Consider the following 18,613-nt stretch of genomic DNA (forward strand, 5'->3'; position numbering starts at 1 on the left):
TTTCTGGCATTACAGCCGTCTTCAGCCCGGCTTGCTTGAATCCAGTGGCAAAGTGAGCAAGGGACTCACGTCTGAGCATACCCTGCCACACTTATGGCGGCCAAAAGCGGTACAAAAGGGGGTGGTGATGGACAGAGCATCCGAACCAATCAAACACTCACACCCAGTCAAAAGATCCGGGTTGAATCCATCACCGTTCTTTAGCCCACTCTGCCACCCCAGTTCAGACATGGCTATATGCAAATCAGTCTGACCCTGTGCCTCATGGGAACAGTCCATCCCGAACTGCCAAGCCATGCCTTCCCTGGACCGGAAACAAACTTCCGAGGACCGGTTTCTGGCATTACAGCCGTCTTCAGCCCGGCTTGCTTGAATCCGTGGCAAAGTGAGCAAGGGACTCACGTCTGAGCATACCCTGCCACACTTATGGCGGCCAAAAGCGGTACAAAAGGGGGTGGTGATGGACGGAGCATCCAAACCAATCAAACACTCACACCCAGTCAAAAGATCTGGGTTGAATCCATCACAGTTCTTTAGCCCACTATGCCACCCCAGTTCAGACATGGCTATATGCAAATCAGTCTGACCCTGTGCCTCATGGGAACAGTCCATCCTGTACTGCCAAGCCATGCCTTCCCTGGACCGGAAACAAGCTTCCGAGGACCGGTTTCTGGCATTACAGCCATCTTCAGCCCGGCTTGCTTGAATCCAGTGGCAAAGTGAGCAAGGGACTCACGTCTGAGCATACCCTGCCACACTTATGGCGGCCAAAAGCGGTACAAAAGGGGGTGGTGATGGACGGAGCATCCAAAACAATCAAACACTCACACCCAGTCAAAAGATCTGGGTTGAATCCATCACCGTTCTTTAGCTCACTCTGCCACCCCAGTTCAGACATGGCTTTATGCAAATCAGTCTGACTCTGTGCCTCATGGGAACAGTCCATCCCGAACTGCCAAGCCATGCCTTCCCTGGACCGGAAACAAGCTTCCGAGGACCAGTTTCTGGCATTACAGCCGTCTTCAGCCCGGCTTGCTTGAATCCAGTGGCAAAGTGAGCAAGGGACTCACGTCTGAGCATACCCTGCCACACTTATGGCGGCCAAAAGCAGTACAAAAGGGGGTGGTGATGGACGGAGCATCCGAACCAATCAAACACTCACACCCAGTCAAAAGATCCGGGTTGAATCCATCACCGTTCTTTAGCCCACTCTGCCACCCCAGTTCAGACATGGCTATATGCAAATCAGTCTGACCCTGTGCCTCATGGGAACAGTCCATCCCGAACTGCCAAGCCATGCGTTCCCTGGACCGGAAACAAGCTTCCGAGGACCAGTTTCTGGCATTACAGCCGTTTTCAGCCTGGCTTGCTTGAATCCAGTGGCAAAGTGAGCAAGGGACTCACGTCTGAGCATACCCTGCCACACTTATGGCGGCCAAAAGCGGTACAAAAGGGGGTGGTGATGGACAGAGCATTCGAACCAATCAAACACTCACACCCAGTCAAAAGATCTGGGTTGAATCCATCACCGTTCTTTAGCTCACTCTGCCACCCCAGTTCAGACATGGCTTTATGCAAATCAGTCTGACTCTGTGCCTCATGGGAACAGTCCATCCCGAACTGCCAAGCCATGCCTTCCCTGGACCGGAAACAAGCTTCCGAGGACCAGTTTCTGGCATTACAGCCGTCTTCAGCCCGGCTTGCTTGAATCCAGTGGCAAAGTGAGCAAGGGACTCACGTCTGAGCATACCCTGCCACACTTATGGCGGCCAAAAGCGGTACAAAAGGGGGTGGTGATGGACAGAGCATTCGAACCAATCAAACACTCACACCCAGTCAAAAGATCTGGGTTGAATCCATCACCGTTCTTTAGCTCACTCTGCCACCCCAGTTCAGACATGGCTTTATGCAAATCAGTCTGACTCTGTGCCTCATGGGAACAGTCCATCCCGAACTGCCAAGCCATGCCTTCCCTGGACCGGAAACAAGCTTCCGAGGACCAGTTTCTGGCATTACAGCCGTCTTCAGCCCGGCTTGCTTGAATCCAGTGGCAAAGTGAGCAAGGGACTCACGTCTGAGCATACCCTGCCACACTTATGGCGGCCAAAAGCGGTACAAAAGGGGGTGGTGATGGACGGAGCATCTGAACCAATCAAACACTCACACCCAGTCAAAAGATCTTGGTTGAATCCATCACCGTTCTTTAGCCCACTCTGCCACCCCAGTTCAGACATGGCTATATGCATATCAGTCTGACCCTGTGCCTCATGGGAACAGTCCATCCCGAACTGCCAAGCCATGCCTTCCCTGGACCGGAAACAAGCTTCTGAGGACCGGTTTCTGGCATTACAGCCGTCTTCAGCCCGGCTTGCTTGAATCCAGTGGCAAAGTGAGCAAGGGACTCACGTCTGAGCATACCCTGCCACACTTATGGCGGCCAAAAGCGGTACAAAAGGGGGTGGTGATGGACAGAGCATCCGAACCAATCAAACACTCACACCCAGTCAAAAGATCTGGGTTGAATCCATCACCGTTCTTTAGCCCACTCTGCCACCCCAGTTGAGACACGGCTATATGCAAATCAGTCTGACCCTGTGCCTCATGGGAACAGTCCATCCCGAACTGCCAAGCCATGCCTTCCCTGGACCAAAAACAAGCTTCCGAGGACCGGTTTCTGGCATTACAGCCGTCTTCAGCCCGGCTTGCTTGAATCCAGTGGCAAAGTGAGCAAGGGACTCACGTCTGAGCATACCCTGCCACACTTATGGCGGCCAAAAGCGGTACAAAAGGGGGTGGTGATGGACGGAGCATCCGAACCAATCAAACACTCACACCCAGTCAAAAGATCTGGGTTGAATCCATCACCGTTCTTTAGCCCACTCAGACACCCCAGTTCAGACATGGCTATATGCAAATCAGTCTGACCCTGTGCCTCATGGGAACAGTCCATCCCGAACTCCCAAGCCATGCCTTCCCTGGACCGGAAACAAGCTTCCGAGGACCGGTTTCTGGCATTACAGCAGTCTTCAGCCCGGCTTGCTTGAATCCAGTGGCAAAGTGAGCAAGGGACTCACGTCTGAGCATACCCTGCCACACTTATGGCGGCCAAAAGCGGTACAAAAGGGGGTGGTGATGGACGGAGCATCCGAACCAATCAAACACTCACACCCAGTCAAAAGATCTGGGTTGAATCCATCACCGTTCTTTAGCCCACTCTGCCACCCCAGTTCAGACATGGCTATATGCAAATCAGTCTGACCCTGTGCCTCATGGGAACAGTCCATCCCGAACTGCCAAGCCATGCCTTCCCTGGACTGGAAACAAGCTTCCAAGGACCGGTTTCTGGCATTACAGCCATCTTCAGCCCGGCTTGCTTGAATCCAATTGGCAAAGTGAGCAAGGGACTCACGTCTGAGCATACCCTGCCACACTTATGGCGGCCAAAAGCAGTACAAAAGGGGGTGGTGATGGACGGAGCATCCGAACCAATCAAACACTCACACCCAGTCAAAAGATCTGGGTTGAATCCATCACCGTTCTTTAGCCCACTCTGCCGCCCCAGTTCAGACATGGCTATATGCAAATCAGTCTGACCCTGTGCCTCATGGGAACAGTCCATCCCGAACTGCCAAGCCATGCCTTCCCTGGACCGGAAACAAGCTTCCGAGGACCGGTTTCTGGCATTCCAGCCATCTTCAGCCCGGCTTGCTTGAATCCAGTGGCAAAGTCTGAGCATACCCCGCCACACTTATGGCGGCCAAAAGCAGTACAAAAGGTGGTGGTAATGGACGGAGCATCCGAACCAATCAAACACTCACACCCAGTCAAAAGATCTGGGTTGAATCCATCAAAACTGGGGTGGCAGAGTGGGCTAAAGAACGGTGATGGATCAAACCTAGATCTTTTGACTGGGTGTGAGTGTTTGATTGGTTCTGATGCTCCGTCCCTCAAAACCCCCTTTTGTACCGCTTTTGGCCACCATAAGTGTGGCAGGGTATGCTCAGACGTGAGTCCCTTGCTCATTTTGCCACTGGATTCAAGCAAGGCGGGCTGAAGAAGGCTGAAATGCCAGAAACTGGTCCTCGGAAGCTTGTTTCCGGTCCAGGGAAGGCATGGCTTGTTTGTTCGGGCTGGACTGTTCCCATGAGCCACAGGGTCAGACTGATTTGCATATAGCCATGTCTAAACTGGGGTGGCAGAGTGGGCTAAAGAACGGTGATGGATCAAACCCAGATCTTTTGACTGGGTGTGAGTGTTTCATTGGTTCTGAGGCTCCGTCCATCACCACCCCCTTTTGTACTGCTTTTGGCCGCCATAAGTGTGGCAGGGTATGCTCAGACGTGAGTCTCTTACTCACTTTCCACTGGATTCAAGCAAGCTGGGCTGAAGACGGCTGGAATGCCAGAAACCGGTCCTCGGAAGCTTGTTTCCGGTCCAGAGAAGGCATGGCTTGGCAGTTCGAGCTGGACTGTTCCCATGAGGCACAGGTTCAGACTGATTTGCATATAGCCATGTCTAAACTGGGGTGGCAGAGTGGGCTAAAGAACAGTGATATATCAAACCCAGATCTTTTGACTGGGTGTGAGTGTTTGATTGGTTCTGATGCTCCGTCCATCACCACCCCCTTTTGTACCAGTTTTGCCTTTAGGCCTCCAACCTCAGTATAATTCCCAGTGACCAATCCGCTATCCAGGGGTATTTGTTACAAACCAGTATTCGGAATTATATCAGCTGAATTATTAAACATTGAATGGCAGGGTTTCTTCAATCAAGATGTCGGTTATAACTTGATTTATTGTTTTTAAACTTCTCATTTAAACCTAATAAGGCATTTTTTATGGAAATAGAGTCATCATCACACAATTTGTGTGGAAGCCTAAAGGTTTAAATATTCGATTGTCCAGCTGGATAAAGATCAGGGCGGGCTGACATTACCCCACTTGTTTACCTATTATCAGGCGACATTACTGGAAATTACAGTTCATGGAGGCAAACTTCCGGTGGGTTTCACAATTTTGTTTTAGCTGCAATGGTGCAAGAATCGGCAATTGTTCTACTGGCATTTCTAAAGACAGTTAAGTTACCAAAAAAACAAGATGCAAGATGCCTGTTGAAACTGAAAATTGTTAAAAAGATTTTTTCGGAGGTAAAACAGGTGCCGACCTGCCACAGGTTCGTCCTGCTACCGGAAAGACAATTCCTAGGTTTACATCTTCCTAGCCCTGTGTTACAGTTTTGGAATTCTCAGGGGTTCAGAGTAATGTTTTTTTTATTTTTTATAATGGGAATAGTTTGATAACATAGGAGGAATTGGAACAGTGCCTTGGGATAGTTTGTCAAATGCAAACAGAACAATTGATGGACAGAATGCAGAACAATGTCATACATTCACCACAGTACAGAGATCTGGGCATAAATCCATCGTTTTTTTGCTCACAATGCCATTCCCCTTTGGAGCCAGCCATATGAAAATCAGTCTTGACCCAGCGCACAATGGGAACAGTCTAGCCCGAACTACCAGGCCAGGTCCTTCCTGGACAGGAAACAAGCATCCTAGGACCGGTTTCGGGGTTTCACCCCTCATCAGCCAGGATAGCTTGACTCCAGTGGCATGGTGAGCAAGGTACCCGCGTCTGAGCATACCCGTACCACTCGGAGTGACAAATGCAAAAAGAACAAATGATGGGCAGAATGCAGAACAATGTCATACATTCACCCCAGTAAAGAGTTCAGAGCCTAAATTATTCATTTTTTTGCTCACCATGTCATTCCAGTTTGGACCCAGCCATATGCAAATCAGTCTTGACCATGCGCCCAATGGCAACAGTCCAGCCCGAACTGCCAGGCCAGGTCCTCCCTGTACTGGAAAAAAGCATCCTAGGACTGTTTCGGGGTTTCACCCCTCACCAGCCAGTATAGCTTGACTCCAGTAGCATGGAGAGCACAGAACCCTCGTCTGGCCATATCCATCCCACTCGGGGTGACAAATGCAAAAAGAACAATTGATGGACAGAATGCAGAACAATGTAATACATTCACCTCAGTACAGAGATCTGGGCCTAAATCCATTGTTTTTTTGCTAACGATGCCATTCCAGTTAGGAGACAGCCATATGGAGATCAGTCTTGACCCAGTGCCCAATGGGGCCAGTCCAGCCCGATCTGCCAGGCCAGGTCCATACTGGACTGGAAACAAGCATCCTCAGATCGGTTTCGGGGTTTCACCCCTCATCAGCCAGGATAGCTCGACTCCACTGGCATGGAAAGCACGGAACCCATGACTGGGTATACCTGTCCCACTAGGGGTGACAATTGCAAAAAGAACATTTGATGGACAGGATGCAGAACAATCTCATACATTCACCCCAGTACAGAGATCTGGGACTAAATACATTGTTTTTTTGCTCACCATTCCAGTTTGGATCAAGCCATATGCAAATTAGTCTTGGCCCTGCACCCAGTGGGAACAGTCCAGCCTGAACTGCCAGGCCTGGTCCTCACTAGACTGTAAACAAGCATCCTAGGAAAGGGTTTGGGGTTTCACCCCTCATCAGCCATGATAGCTCAACTCCAAAGGCATGGAGAGCATTGGACCAACGACTGGGCATATCTGTGCCACTAGGGGTGACAATTGCAAAAAGAACAATTGATGGACAGAATGCCAAACAATCTCATACATTTACCCCAGTACCGAGAGCTGGGTCTAAATCCATAGTTTTTTGGCTCACCATTCCATTCCAGTTTGGACCCAGGCATATGCAAATCAGTCTTGACCCTGAGCCCAATGGGAACAGTCCAGCCCGAACTGCCAGACCAGGTCTACCCTAGACTGGAAACAAGCATCCTAGTATTGGTTTTGGGGTTTCACCCCTCATCAGCCAGAATAGCTTCACTCCAGTGGCATGAAAATCACAAGACCCACGTCTGGGCATGCGGGTGTAATGATTGCCTGGCTCGGACTGCAGGAGCGTCAGGAACTTGGAGAGTAGTCCTCAGTCTTCCCCTATGGCCTTCCGACTCTATCAGACTCTAGAGTATCGAATGGCACGCCAGGGGAAAACAGGGAAACAAAACAAGGAAAGACGGGGGAAATAGCAGGTCTTGTCTGTGGAACCTCAGCGTGTATACTTGATTAGTAGGCAGGCTGTAAAGGAAGGAAGACGTTACAACCTATACTTTGCTACAAAACAGTGTAAATACACAACGCATATATATATATAACCTACCACAGCTAACAGTCTGGGCTTTGGGATACAAATGGTAGGTCAAATTGGTGTTGTCTCCCTGTGCAACAGAATGACAAAGATTATGAGCACTATACCCCAAAAATATGCCAGTATTTACAAGAAAATGGTATGTGAATCTGACCACGCTATTCTTATTGAGAATTATGAGGAATACTTGATTCGTACCCCACTCTATTCCAGGGAGGAATGTGAGTGATGCGTGCCTTTCTTCTGACATATGCACAAGGTGTAATCTGCCAAGAAGTTATCAAAAACCTGTCACATGCAAAGTTAACCACATACAAGAATAAAATAGAGGCAGCGCAAACGCGCTGTTACCGTGATTCTAGTAGCTGAGCAGCAAAACACACCATACACTGGTCCACGCAAGTGCTCCAAAACAAAGATTATCTCAAACTGCCAAGGGGAAGGCTGATTGGGTAGTTCACCCGACGGGAGACAGCTCCGGCCAGTGAACCGAGTAGTAATATATGACAGGCAGTACCTGGCCGGACGACGGGACAAGACCGGCCGTCGGGCGGAGCACCCGGAACAGGAGAAAACAGGGATAAAACCAAAAGCCAAACACGAATTGCTCCAAACGTGTCCGTGAACAAAATAAAACAAGGGGAATAAGAAATGCCCCAAGGATGAAAGAGTCAACGCGGTAACGAAACCGCAAGAGAGGGCTGCAAGAATTAGGAATGCTGAACGCCTGTACGGAGGACGCTAAGGACTGGATCAGGAAACAACAACTAGGGAAAACCGGAAGTCAGGCTACCCTACGGGGACGGAAACAAACGGATAGGAAGCTAGACGCCAGAACGCAAAGCGGCGTTCTGCTGAAGTGTGGGTCTTTTATACCAACCACAGCTATCGGTGCCTCGCATGGAACACCGGGTACAGCAATTGGGACCGCGGGGCATCACAGCGGGTCCCACTCGGGGTTTCAAATGCAAAATGAACAATTGATGGACAGAATGCAGAACAATGTCATACATTCACTCCAGTAGAGAGATCTGGGCCTAAATTAATCTTTTTTTGCTCACCATGACATTCCAGTTTGGACCCAGCCATATGCAAGTCAGTCTTGACCATGCGCCCAATGGCAACAGTCCAGTCCGAACTGCCAGGCCTGGTCTTCCCTGTACTGGAAACAAGCATCCTAGAACTGTTTTGGGGTTTCACCCCTCACCAGCCAGTATAGCTTGACTCCAGTAGCAAGGAGCGCACACGACCTTCGTCTGGCCATAACCGTCCCACTCGGGGTGACAAATGCAAAAAGAACAGTTGATGGGCAGAATGCAGAACAATGTAATACATTCACCTCAGTACAGAAATCTGGGCCTAAATCCATTGTTTTTTTGCTCATGATGCCATTCCAGTTTGGAGCCAGCCATATGGAAATCAGTCTTGACCCAGTGCCCAATGGGAACAGTCCAGCCCGATCTGCCAGGCCAAGTCCACACTGGACTGGAAACAAGGATCCTCGGACTGGTTTCAGGGTTTCACCCCTCATCAGCAAGGATAGCTTGACTCCACTGGCATGGAGAGCACGGGACCCACGACTGGGTATACCCGTCCCACTAGGGGTGACAATTGCAAAAAGAAACATTGATGGGCAGAATGCAGAACAATCTCATACATTCATCCCAGTACAGAGATCTGTGCCTAAATACATTGTTTTTTTGCTCACCATTCCATTTTGGACCCATCCATATGCAAATCAGTCCTGACTCTGCACCCAATGGGAACAGTCCAGCCCAAACTGCCAGGCCAGGTCCTCCCTGGACTCGAAACAAGCATCCTAGGATTGGTTTCGGGGTTTCACCCCTCATTAGCCAGGATAGCTTGACTCCAGTGGCACGGTGAGCATAGGACCCACGCCCGGGTATACCCGTTCCACTCAGCTTGACAATGCAAAAAGAACAATTGATGGACAGAAAGCCGAACAATGTCATACATTCATCCCAGGACAGAGATCTGGGCCTAAATCCATCGTTTTCTGCACACCCTGCCATTCCAGTTTGGACCCAGTAATATGCAAATTAGTCTTAACCCTGCACCCAATGGGAACTGTTTAGCCTGAACTGCCAGGCCAGGTCCTCACTAGACTGGAAACAAGCATCCTAGGACCGGGTTTGGGGTTTCACCCCTCATCAACCATGATATCTCGACTCCAATGGCATGGAGAGCATGGTACCCATGACTGGGTATACCTATGCCAATAGGGGTGACAATTGCAAAAATAACAATTGATGGACAGAATGCAGAACAATGTAATACATTCACCTCAGTACAGAAATATGGACCTAAATCCATTGTTTTTTTGCTCATGATGCCATTCCAGTTTGGAGCCAGCCATATGGAAATCAGTCTTGACCCAGTGCCCAATGGGAACAGTCCAGCCCGATCTGCCAGGCCAGGTCCACACTGGACTGGAAACAAGGATCCTCGGACTGGTTTCAGGGTTTCACCCCTCATCAGCCAGGATAGCTTGACTCCACTGGCATGGAGAGCACGGGACCCACGACTGGGTATACCGTCCTACTAGGGGTGACAACTGCAAAAAGAAACATTGATGGGCAGAATGCAGAACAATCTCATACATTCATCCCAGTACAGAGATCTGTGCCTAAATACATAGTTTTTTTGCTCACCATTCCATTTTGGACCCATCCATATGCAAATCAGTCCTGACTCTGTGCCCAATGGGATCAATCCAGCCCAAACTGCCAGGCCAGGTCCTCCCTGGACTCGAAACAAGCATCCTAGGATTGGTTTCGGGGTTTCACCCCTCATTAGCCAGGATAGCTTGACTTCAGTGGCACGGTGAGCATAGGACCCACGTCCGGGTATACCCGTCCCACTCAGCTTGACAATGCAAAAAGAACAATTGATGGACAGAAAGCCGAACAATGTCATACATTCATCCCAGTACAAGCATCGGTTTCAGGGTTTCACCCCTCATCAGCCAGAATAGCTTAGGGCTTATTTACAAGGCCCTGGATCATTTGTAACATGGGAAAAGTGACGCAAAAGTGGCGCAAGGGCCTTGTAAATCTGCCCCCTTGACACCCCAGTACAGAGATCTGGGCCTAAATCCATTGTTTTTTTGCTCATCATGCCATTCCATTTTGGACCCAGCCATATGCAAATCAGTCTTTACATAAAAAATGCCAAGTATCGTCATTGAGAGACTGTGTGATAAAACTGGTTGTCGAAAGCCTCAAATTAGATATTTCTACTTTCACTTGCACTTTAGAACTGTGTGCTCCTTGAATATGTTGATTTCCTAGGATGTAGTTCAAATTGACGAATGTTTTTATTATTCTGATTAAAGCAGAAGTTTGCTCTTTTCTTCTTTTTAAATTTTCAACTTAGAACATTTGCACTTTGTTTCCTGATAAGCTAACACTGTTTGATTTTTGCACACTATTTATTGTTAATTTTAATCAAGGTGAAATGGGCTGTGTATCTTAGTGCTTTAGATTTAAGAAATGTCTGGCATCGGCATCAAGAGAATGCATTTATGAAAGATTTCAATTTGATGTCTGACCTTATGTTTGTTTTTTTTGTTTAAGATTTGCAGTTATAAGGAAGTATTGTCAAATTGATGCTAGGCTCCATTGTAATTTATGAAATTATATTCTCTTCAAATTATGAATTATATATATACCCTATAACTTTATGATACAATGCTGCTGACTATACTGTGAAGTATTGCACTTGATTTTATGGTAGATCCGTTAGTATTACTTTTTAATGTTGTAGGGCTAAATGTGATGTGTGTGCTCCAAAAAAGAGAGTTTAGCAAAGCAAGCTGTTTGTTAATGCCATTTTTAGAGAACAAAAATGACATTTTTATCAGAAGCTTTTTTTTTACCTCTAAAAACTCAAAAGTTAGTTATATTCTACCTATTTTCTCAGTCCACTCCAGTGGAATTCACAAACCCTGGGTACCGTTAGAATTCCCAGGATGTTGGACAAAAAGGATGCATCCTTGAAGTGGATACCTAATGTGGAAATAAAAGTTATGGATCCCTAAATGTGACCTACCCCAAATAGCCAAAAATGGCTCAGCACGGGCAGTGGGGGGTATAGGCCCAGCAGTTAAGGGGTTAATGGTCACCTTGAAATTCCACAGGCAACAAAGCCAAGACTATACACTGATGCCATGGCACTTCTATCAAAAAATGGATGAAAGGGAAAGCTGCTCACTGTCATTAAAAAGCTTTTTTATATTGTCTTAATATCTATACGAGTTAAAATTAGGCTGTTTTGAATAAATGCAAACCGACAGAAATCACGTGTGACTAAGGCAAGATGATTGCAACCAGTGAAACATGGTATCTATGGCTCTGAGCCATTGCAAAGCAGAGGAATGTATAGTTTAAATTACACTCTGTTATTCACAAAGCTGAAAAAGAACTTCAATACCTGGAGGTACATTCCATTTAGTGGGACACATACATTTAAGTAGGGTCACACTCACATTAAACCAATTTTTCTTTCAGTCCCTGCGCTGCTTTACGGAAAAGAGATGTTTTAATGGTTATGGTGGAATTATAACGTCAATTAACTGATAAGTGAAAATTCAACTGAGTCTAGGAAACAATTGTGTGCTGCATTTGCGAAGGGTATGGTGGTCCTTTCTCATTTTTCAAGTTTATTTCATACCATGTATTTTCTAATTCCTCAAGAACAATGCCTTTGTAAATGATGAAGCAAGAGTATCATTTCAAGAACTTTGCAGCTATATTTGACTGTTTCAGCTAAATTTCACTGTTTACAGTATTTATAGGATTGAAATTGTGCACACTTTAAGATCTCTGATGGGGTAATGCTTTATTGTGAAAGATGAACAAGATACTGTGAAATGTCTCAATTTGGAAGAATCTGACACAAGAAAATAAGACAATATTCATTCTGGTAAGAAAATGTGTTTGGTATCTAGATCAGGCATGGGAAGGAAAAGGATTGCTTCCATTCTTCAAAATCTAGTAGAAGTATGGAATACAAGAGAATTAAAAGAAAATTGCCAAGGAATGTAACTACTAGACTCTTTATGCAAAATTAGTTCAAAGTTCATGTTCCAAGTTGACTTGAGACACAGGATACTTGTCAGAAAGAGGACTATGCTTCGGCAAGTTCTTGAGGACACACTTGTTCTTCCAATAAGAACCACAAATCTACAAATCAAGAATCACACCTGCAGCAACTCTGTAGAAGAATTGCCTTACAAAGATGCTGTGAAACATGAGGACATTTATACCAAATATTAAAAGATGACACTCATCATCTCCATAAACTGTGAGAGTTCAATGTTTCTTTGGGAAATGTAGACCCATAGTCGGGCATCATCATATTGTCTTCTCTACAATTCCATAGGGACGTCTACAAATAATTCCACACTCTCCACTCTTTGAGCAGAGGTAGCGCGGATTGGGGTCAATATGCTACCAAGCAAACTCTGAATCACCACCATTGGTATGTCCTGTCTTGAACTCTGCTTCCTAACAATATTTTCCCTTAATTTCTTTTATTAAAGTTGAGTAAAGATCTGTTCCTCATGGTGTTGAAAGCATTTAGTTTGGAAATGCATTGAAAATCTTTTCTTATTTTGTCTCAAGATTATGATGGTTGGATGAGATGCTAACTTCTGCACTAAATCTGGATCTATGCATTTCAATACTGTCCAGTCAGGAGGGGCATTCAAGGCAAATGAGTGATTTATTTTGGATCCAGTAATCAACAAAGGCAGCCCTATATGCCCAGGGGACATTGGTCAATATATTTCTATCTGAAACAAAATATCCCATGGGACTCTTTCAGAAAGAGAGTTAGAGGACTCTACCATCTACTTAGCATCATGTTTGGTATATGGCCCAATTGAGTATAAAAGAGCAATTCAAAAACAACAGCATAGGACAAAGCAAAAACGTCTGCTATACATGAATTAGATGCATACATATACAGTGTGATGTGATAAAGGTAAAAATTGTGCAGACAATGTAGTGCTCAAACAGTGATCGAATTAACAACTTATAATACAAAAGACACTGAACAGTCCCTGGTGGTTGTATTGTTACATTAAAGAAAATATATAAGGAAGTTCCAACAAATCAACAAACCCTTCTTTCTAGTAGCAAATACCAACCAATTGGGGGGCCAAGAAGCATACGGAAATTAATTCAAGAGGTATTCTGCATAGCTCATAAATGACAACAGATCATAAATGATCATCAAGTACAGCAACTCTAAGTCAACTGTCTGACAAGCATTTTTTGGATATGGAACACTCACAGCGGCATGAAATCCTTGAAGATTAGGTGTAAGCGCAGTATATCGCACACCAGGGTTTTTCTTGAATCCTTTCATGACCTCTGAGTGATCGGCCATCTAAAAAGATAAAAAAAGAATTTTTAAATACAGCCTTATATAATGTTATCATCATTGCTATAATTTAGCATCCATATTTGTTTGCAACATTGTCTGTCTTGCGCATCAAACCATCCAGAGGTACAATATCTGACTTACCAGTCTAGTCATGTAACCTACTTTTGGCCCAGAGACACAGTCACTCCTCTAGAGACCCAAGAGACTTTTCATACCACAAATACTTTAAAACAGGCTACTCAATAAAGGCTTCCCTAACATACTACTGACTTCCAATGTAACCTTCTGCTGGTTGGGAGAAGACGCTGCCTGAACCCAAGGAATAGTTCCTATTAGAAAATAATTTAATTAGATTACCCAGCAAAGAAATCAACACCAATCATCCCACAATTCCTGTACACTATATCAGCATGGAGAGGAAGCAAAGCCAAATGCACACCACAACCTCCTGTGTGCCTACATGGTCATGTGACCTGCCAACAAATCAGAAAATAAGCGAATCCTCAGGCTACAGGCATGCTTCCCATCAGAGTTTTTTTAAATATTGACAATCAGCAAGGGCCTCAGACAAATCACAGAACCCCCCCCCCCCTTTTCACAAGCAATTTTCCAGAGTGCCCAATTTCCTCAGAATCCTCACTAAAGTTCAAAAAAAGATGAGGATATCAAGTACTTTAGACTGTTCCATTCAGGAAGTGCCTAATGTCCGAACCATCGCCATCCAAAAGTGCAGTCTTCACAATGTGCCACACAGAAATTACACAACTCCCTACTGCTACACCGTCACCCAGACCACGCACTGTAAAAGCTTTGAACTTCATCCTTTTGCATACACCAGCAAATCTAATCCATGCTCATCAATTTAGTTTAAGCAAATTCCAGTCTACTGACATTTTGGTCATCATTACTCGGTACAAAGTTGTTGCATTCTTTATCATAAATGAGAGCTCACATCTACCTCAACCTCTTAATCTATGCAGGGCACAACATCGAACATATGGGCCCTGTTCTGAAGACAGGAGGAGGTCTCTCAGCCATCACCATGTCTCTACGAAGCTGCACGCTATGCAACCAGATCACAGCTTTTGTTTGAATTCCTCATCTTCCTTCTTTCCACCGTTGGCAATTCATAGACGCCTCCTTCAAACTGACCTAGAGACACCACTGGGACCAAACTTTTGCAATAGAAATCTCGGAGACCATCAGCTCTACTTAGTACCCATACCCCCATTAATCAAAACTCATACCTCCTTGGTGACTCATTAAGGATTGGTGTGACATTCTCCTCAATGTTCAGCATGTCAAGCAGCTCATCATCAAATCAAAAAACTCCAAAGGTTAACCTCTTGACTGTATCGGGACTGCCTCATCCTTAATTCTCTGCAAGGTCCAAATACCCCTGCACTCAATGAACCACTTTACAAACATTTCACCCTCCTCAACACACACTTATATTCCAAGTTCAAGCAAAATATCAAGAACAATCCTTTCACTCGTTTAAAGGCTTCCCCATGGACAAGTTCCAACTACACCCCATTGGCCTTTCAGATTGCCGCAAGCACATACTCTTCAAAGTAAAAAAACCTAAATATGACAATTTCAACTTACCACTGAAGAAGTGATCCGTCCAAATCATAAGCATCATGATAAAACTAAGAGCTTTCAGACAATATGCACAACATACACATATAAGAAATAAATGAAGACAGACTAATGCCATAGACAACCTTCCTGGACTCAAAGCTTTCAGCTGAGCATGAAGATCCCTTATTGCCACAATAAATACATCTTTCTACAAGTCTAGCTTCAATGAAGTAAGCAATAGAAGCAAGCCTGTTCAGCACTGCAACACCCCACTCCCAGTCTTACAATCTCACCCATCAAGTGGATAAACTTCAACCTCCTTTGCACAGTGATCTAACTGACATTCTCAACTTACTCAAAGTCTGTAGCTATGAAGAACATTAAAGTACTATCAGTTATGCTGACTTTCAATGCCAACATCCTTACCCCCATTATGAACATTGCAAATATATCCTCATCAAGGAACCTTCCCTAATGACCTTATAACAGGACAGATTCTCCATGTGGTTACAAGTGACCACAGACAAGTCAATATGTTAAACTACCAAACCACAACCCTCCAAAATGTCATTAGAAAAATGGAGCTACCATTCTCAAGCTAATGACATGATAAAAGCATCTAGAATCACCTGCCATTCAAACAACCTGGCTTCAGCCTTGCTTCGGCTCCTTTTTGTGTAGAACAACACTAATGACAACACTATTCCCAAAAAAAATACAAATGACCACTGCCTCATCATCCTCAATCTCTTAGTGGTTTTAGTAGTGCTGAATACCTGAAAACACAAATGGTACATTGCTCTGCATTGGTTTGTCGCAGGGATCCTGTTCTCCTACAGAACTGTGCATAGAGACTTGGAACCTCAGTGAGTTAGGGTGTGCCAAAACTCACCTTAGTATCCAAAATCCCCTTACCTGACTAGCTACAGTGTCTCATTGGTCATTACAAAATCCCAATACTTAGACAAACCAGAACATGGACTTAGATTACCTCAGGTAACGTGGAACACATGAACACTCTTTCGTTATACAATCATTTCAATTCAAAACAAGGAGTAAATGAGAACGCAAGCATATTTGAAATGTTTATTTACTAATGCAGGGTTCTCAAGCGCAGTATCTTAGATAATACCAGCAAACATATTATAAGAAGCAAAGTAATCAGCATAGTTACTAGTCCATAGAATGCAAAAGGTGACAACATGCTAAAATGCTGAAATGAATCGGGTTTAACAACACCTAATTCTCACCCTCCCTAACTAGCATATTATATTATATCTAAGAAGGTCTCAGTGGGTTTTAACAGGGCGGCCCCATACCTCAAGATCCTAGTGGTAAGGGATCACATCATCTTCCACCAGCTCTCTGCATGCGAAGCACCATCAATTGTGTGTTGGTGCGCTGCGTGAAGTAATATAAAACGTGCCTCAAGCCAGAATTTGGCTGCCGCTGCATGTATGTTATGTTTAGGAAGGTGTGAAGATCAGACCTCACAACAACCACTGTGTCGAGTTATCCTTGAAGGCTTCAGCACTAACTGTACAGAGACAGTTCACTAAGCAAAGCTGATATCAGAGTAATAACATATTATTCTCGTGTGAATCAAAGCGCTCTACTAGGCTCAAAGCTAAAACAACAGTTTATGTGTTGTGTGCAAAATCAACAGAAAGGAAAAAATGGCGTTTAAACTTCTAATGAGCTAATAAGCTCATGCTAACTTAACACAGCATATAGGCAAAGCGTATCTATATGACAGGTTCTCATCGTTTAATTCAAATCACTATTTGTTCAACCAGATGGGAATCTCAAGATGACAACAACTCCCTATTTCCTGCAGAATTCCAAATGTTTCATCTTAACTGCTATCATATTCAGCATCCACCTCAGTTAACATAGTGCTATATGCAATTAAAACAGCACTCAATATGCTGACCACACTGAACTCTGCCTCCAAATGAGATTGGTTTGTGACAATCAGTGACTAAAAACCTGCTTAAAACTAATCCAAATTTGAATGCCTATCACATAACAAATGCTCAATCTGACAAAGAAATAAATTCCTTTCAGCTCTCTTTTATTAATAACTGATTTAACTAAGGTAGATTTATGACAGAAACAATGTAATCTTCATACATTTTAAAGTTTAGCGGGGACAGGAGTATCATTAGCCTCTAAGAATCAGCCAGATTGCAATGTTTGACGGTTTGATATCTTTGACCTGCTATGAAGGTTCTGGTCAACTATATATAACATGAACTATTGATGGGTTCAACGACATATCATAAATGAGGAACATATTTAGCAATATAATGTATGAACCTTTCAACTTTACCTTACTGTATAATGAATATGGCACTAAAATACAGATTGATTACTCAAGTATCACCTCCTGCTGAAATGTTTGACTTGTTCCAAGCATACATGCATTTTATTTTTTGCTCATGTTCAGTCATAAAAAAATTATTTTATAACCTGGGGCAAATTTATGAAGAACTCATGCAAAGCAGTGCAGCAACTAAAGTTGTTGAGATGTTTTGTGTGAAAGAGAGAAAGTAGGACAGTGCCATACCGACAAAGATATGATGCTGTTGCTTTCTTCCCCTGCACCGCCACATTTTAGGCTGCTTTGTGCTAAAAGTTCACAGGCCCTCGTTCATCCCAGCTCTGTCTGCTAGGCTATCCGTGGGGAGTAATCAGCCCTTTGTGCGGGACACAGGACACTGCCTATTCAGATGTGTTAGCTCCCATTTCCCTTTCCTGCCCAGGAAGGCTATCAGAATGAATGCAGATAACTCCTATGTCACACCCGCCCTTCCTGTGTTTTTGACTGGCATATTGCGCAAAGGCTTCCTCAAGCCTGTAAGTTAGATGTCACTGATGGACTACAGCATACATTATGCCGCTCACTACAGTGACAGTAAAAACATGAGTACAGGCCTACACCTGTAGACGGTATGTGCAGTTTTAAGGCTAAAATGCGACCCGCCATAGTAAACCCTTTTGGCAGGTCTCAACCCTTCTTTTAACCATGAATACGACTAGTCATCACTGTGTAGGCCTGTTGTAAATAAAAGTAGACTGTCCATGTAGTATCATCAGGTACCTTTATTCAGGTAAGATGTTACAATATGAGATCCCCACCAGGAGCATCCTCACTGCTGCTCAGCCCATCACCAACTGACTCTCACACACATAAACATTCCATTCACCAACATTCTCTCACATAGACACTCAGGCTGAGCAGCAGTATACCACATCTCCTTCCTTTAAGAGAATACAAAAACTCTCAGAACAGTATCAGAACAAATGCAAGAAATAAATAACTTAACATACTTCTGAAAAGTAGCATGAAAAATTAAAGGTGGAGAATTCATGCTGAAATAATAAAATAGATAGAAAGAGACA

At 44.7% G+C, this 18,613-nt stretch overlaps 1 protein-coding gene across 3 annotated transcripts in view; it reads right to left on the minus strand.

The window, feature by feature from the left end:
* Positions 1-18,613, minus strand: part of HMGCLL1 (3-hydroxy-3-methylglutaryl-CoA lyase like 1) — a 1,049,558-nt gene that overhangs the window by 566,281 nt on the left and 464,664 nt on the right. The window contains exon 4 of one of the 3 annotated variants that reach the window (XM_078646800.1): positions 13,532-13,627. The exons of the other annotated variants lie outside the window; for them this stretch is intronic. Coding sequence (XP_078502926.1) covers positions 13,532-13,627 — 96 coding nt within the window. The remainder of the gene's footprint in view (positions 1-13,531; positions 13,628-18,613) is intronic. 3 annotated transcript variants of the gene reach the window in all.

This window comes from Lissotriton helveticus, chromosome 6, assembly GCF_964261635.1.
Source record: "Lissotriton helveticus chromosome 6, aLisHel1.1, whole genome shotgun sequence".
Taxonomy (NCBI): domain Eukaryota; kingdom Metazoa; phylum Chordata; class Amphibia; order Caudata; family Salamandridae; genus Lissotriton; species Lissotriton helveticus.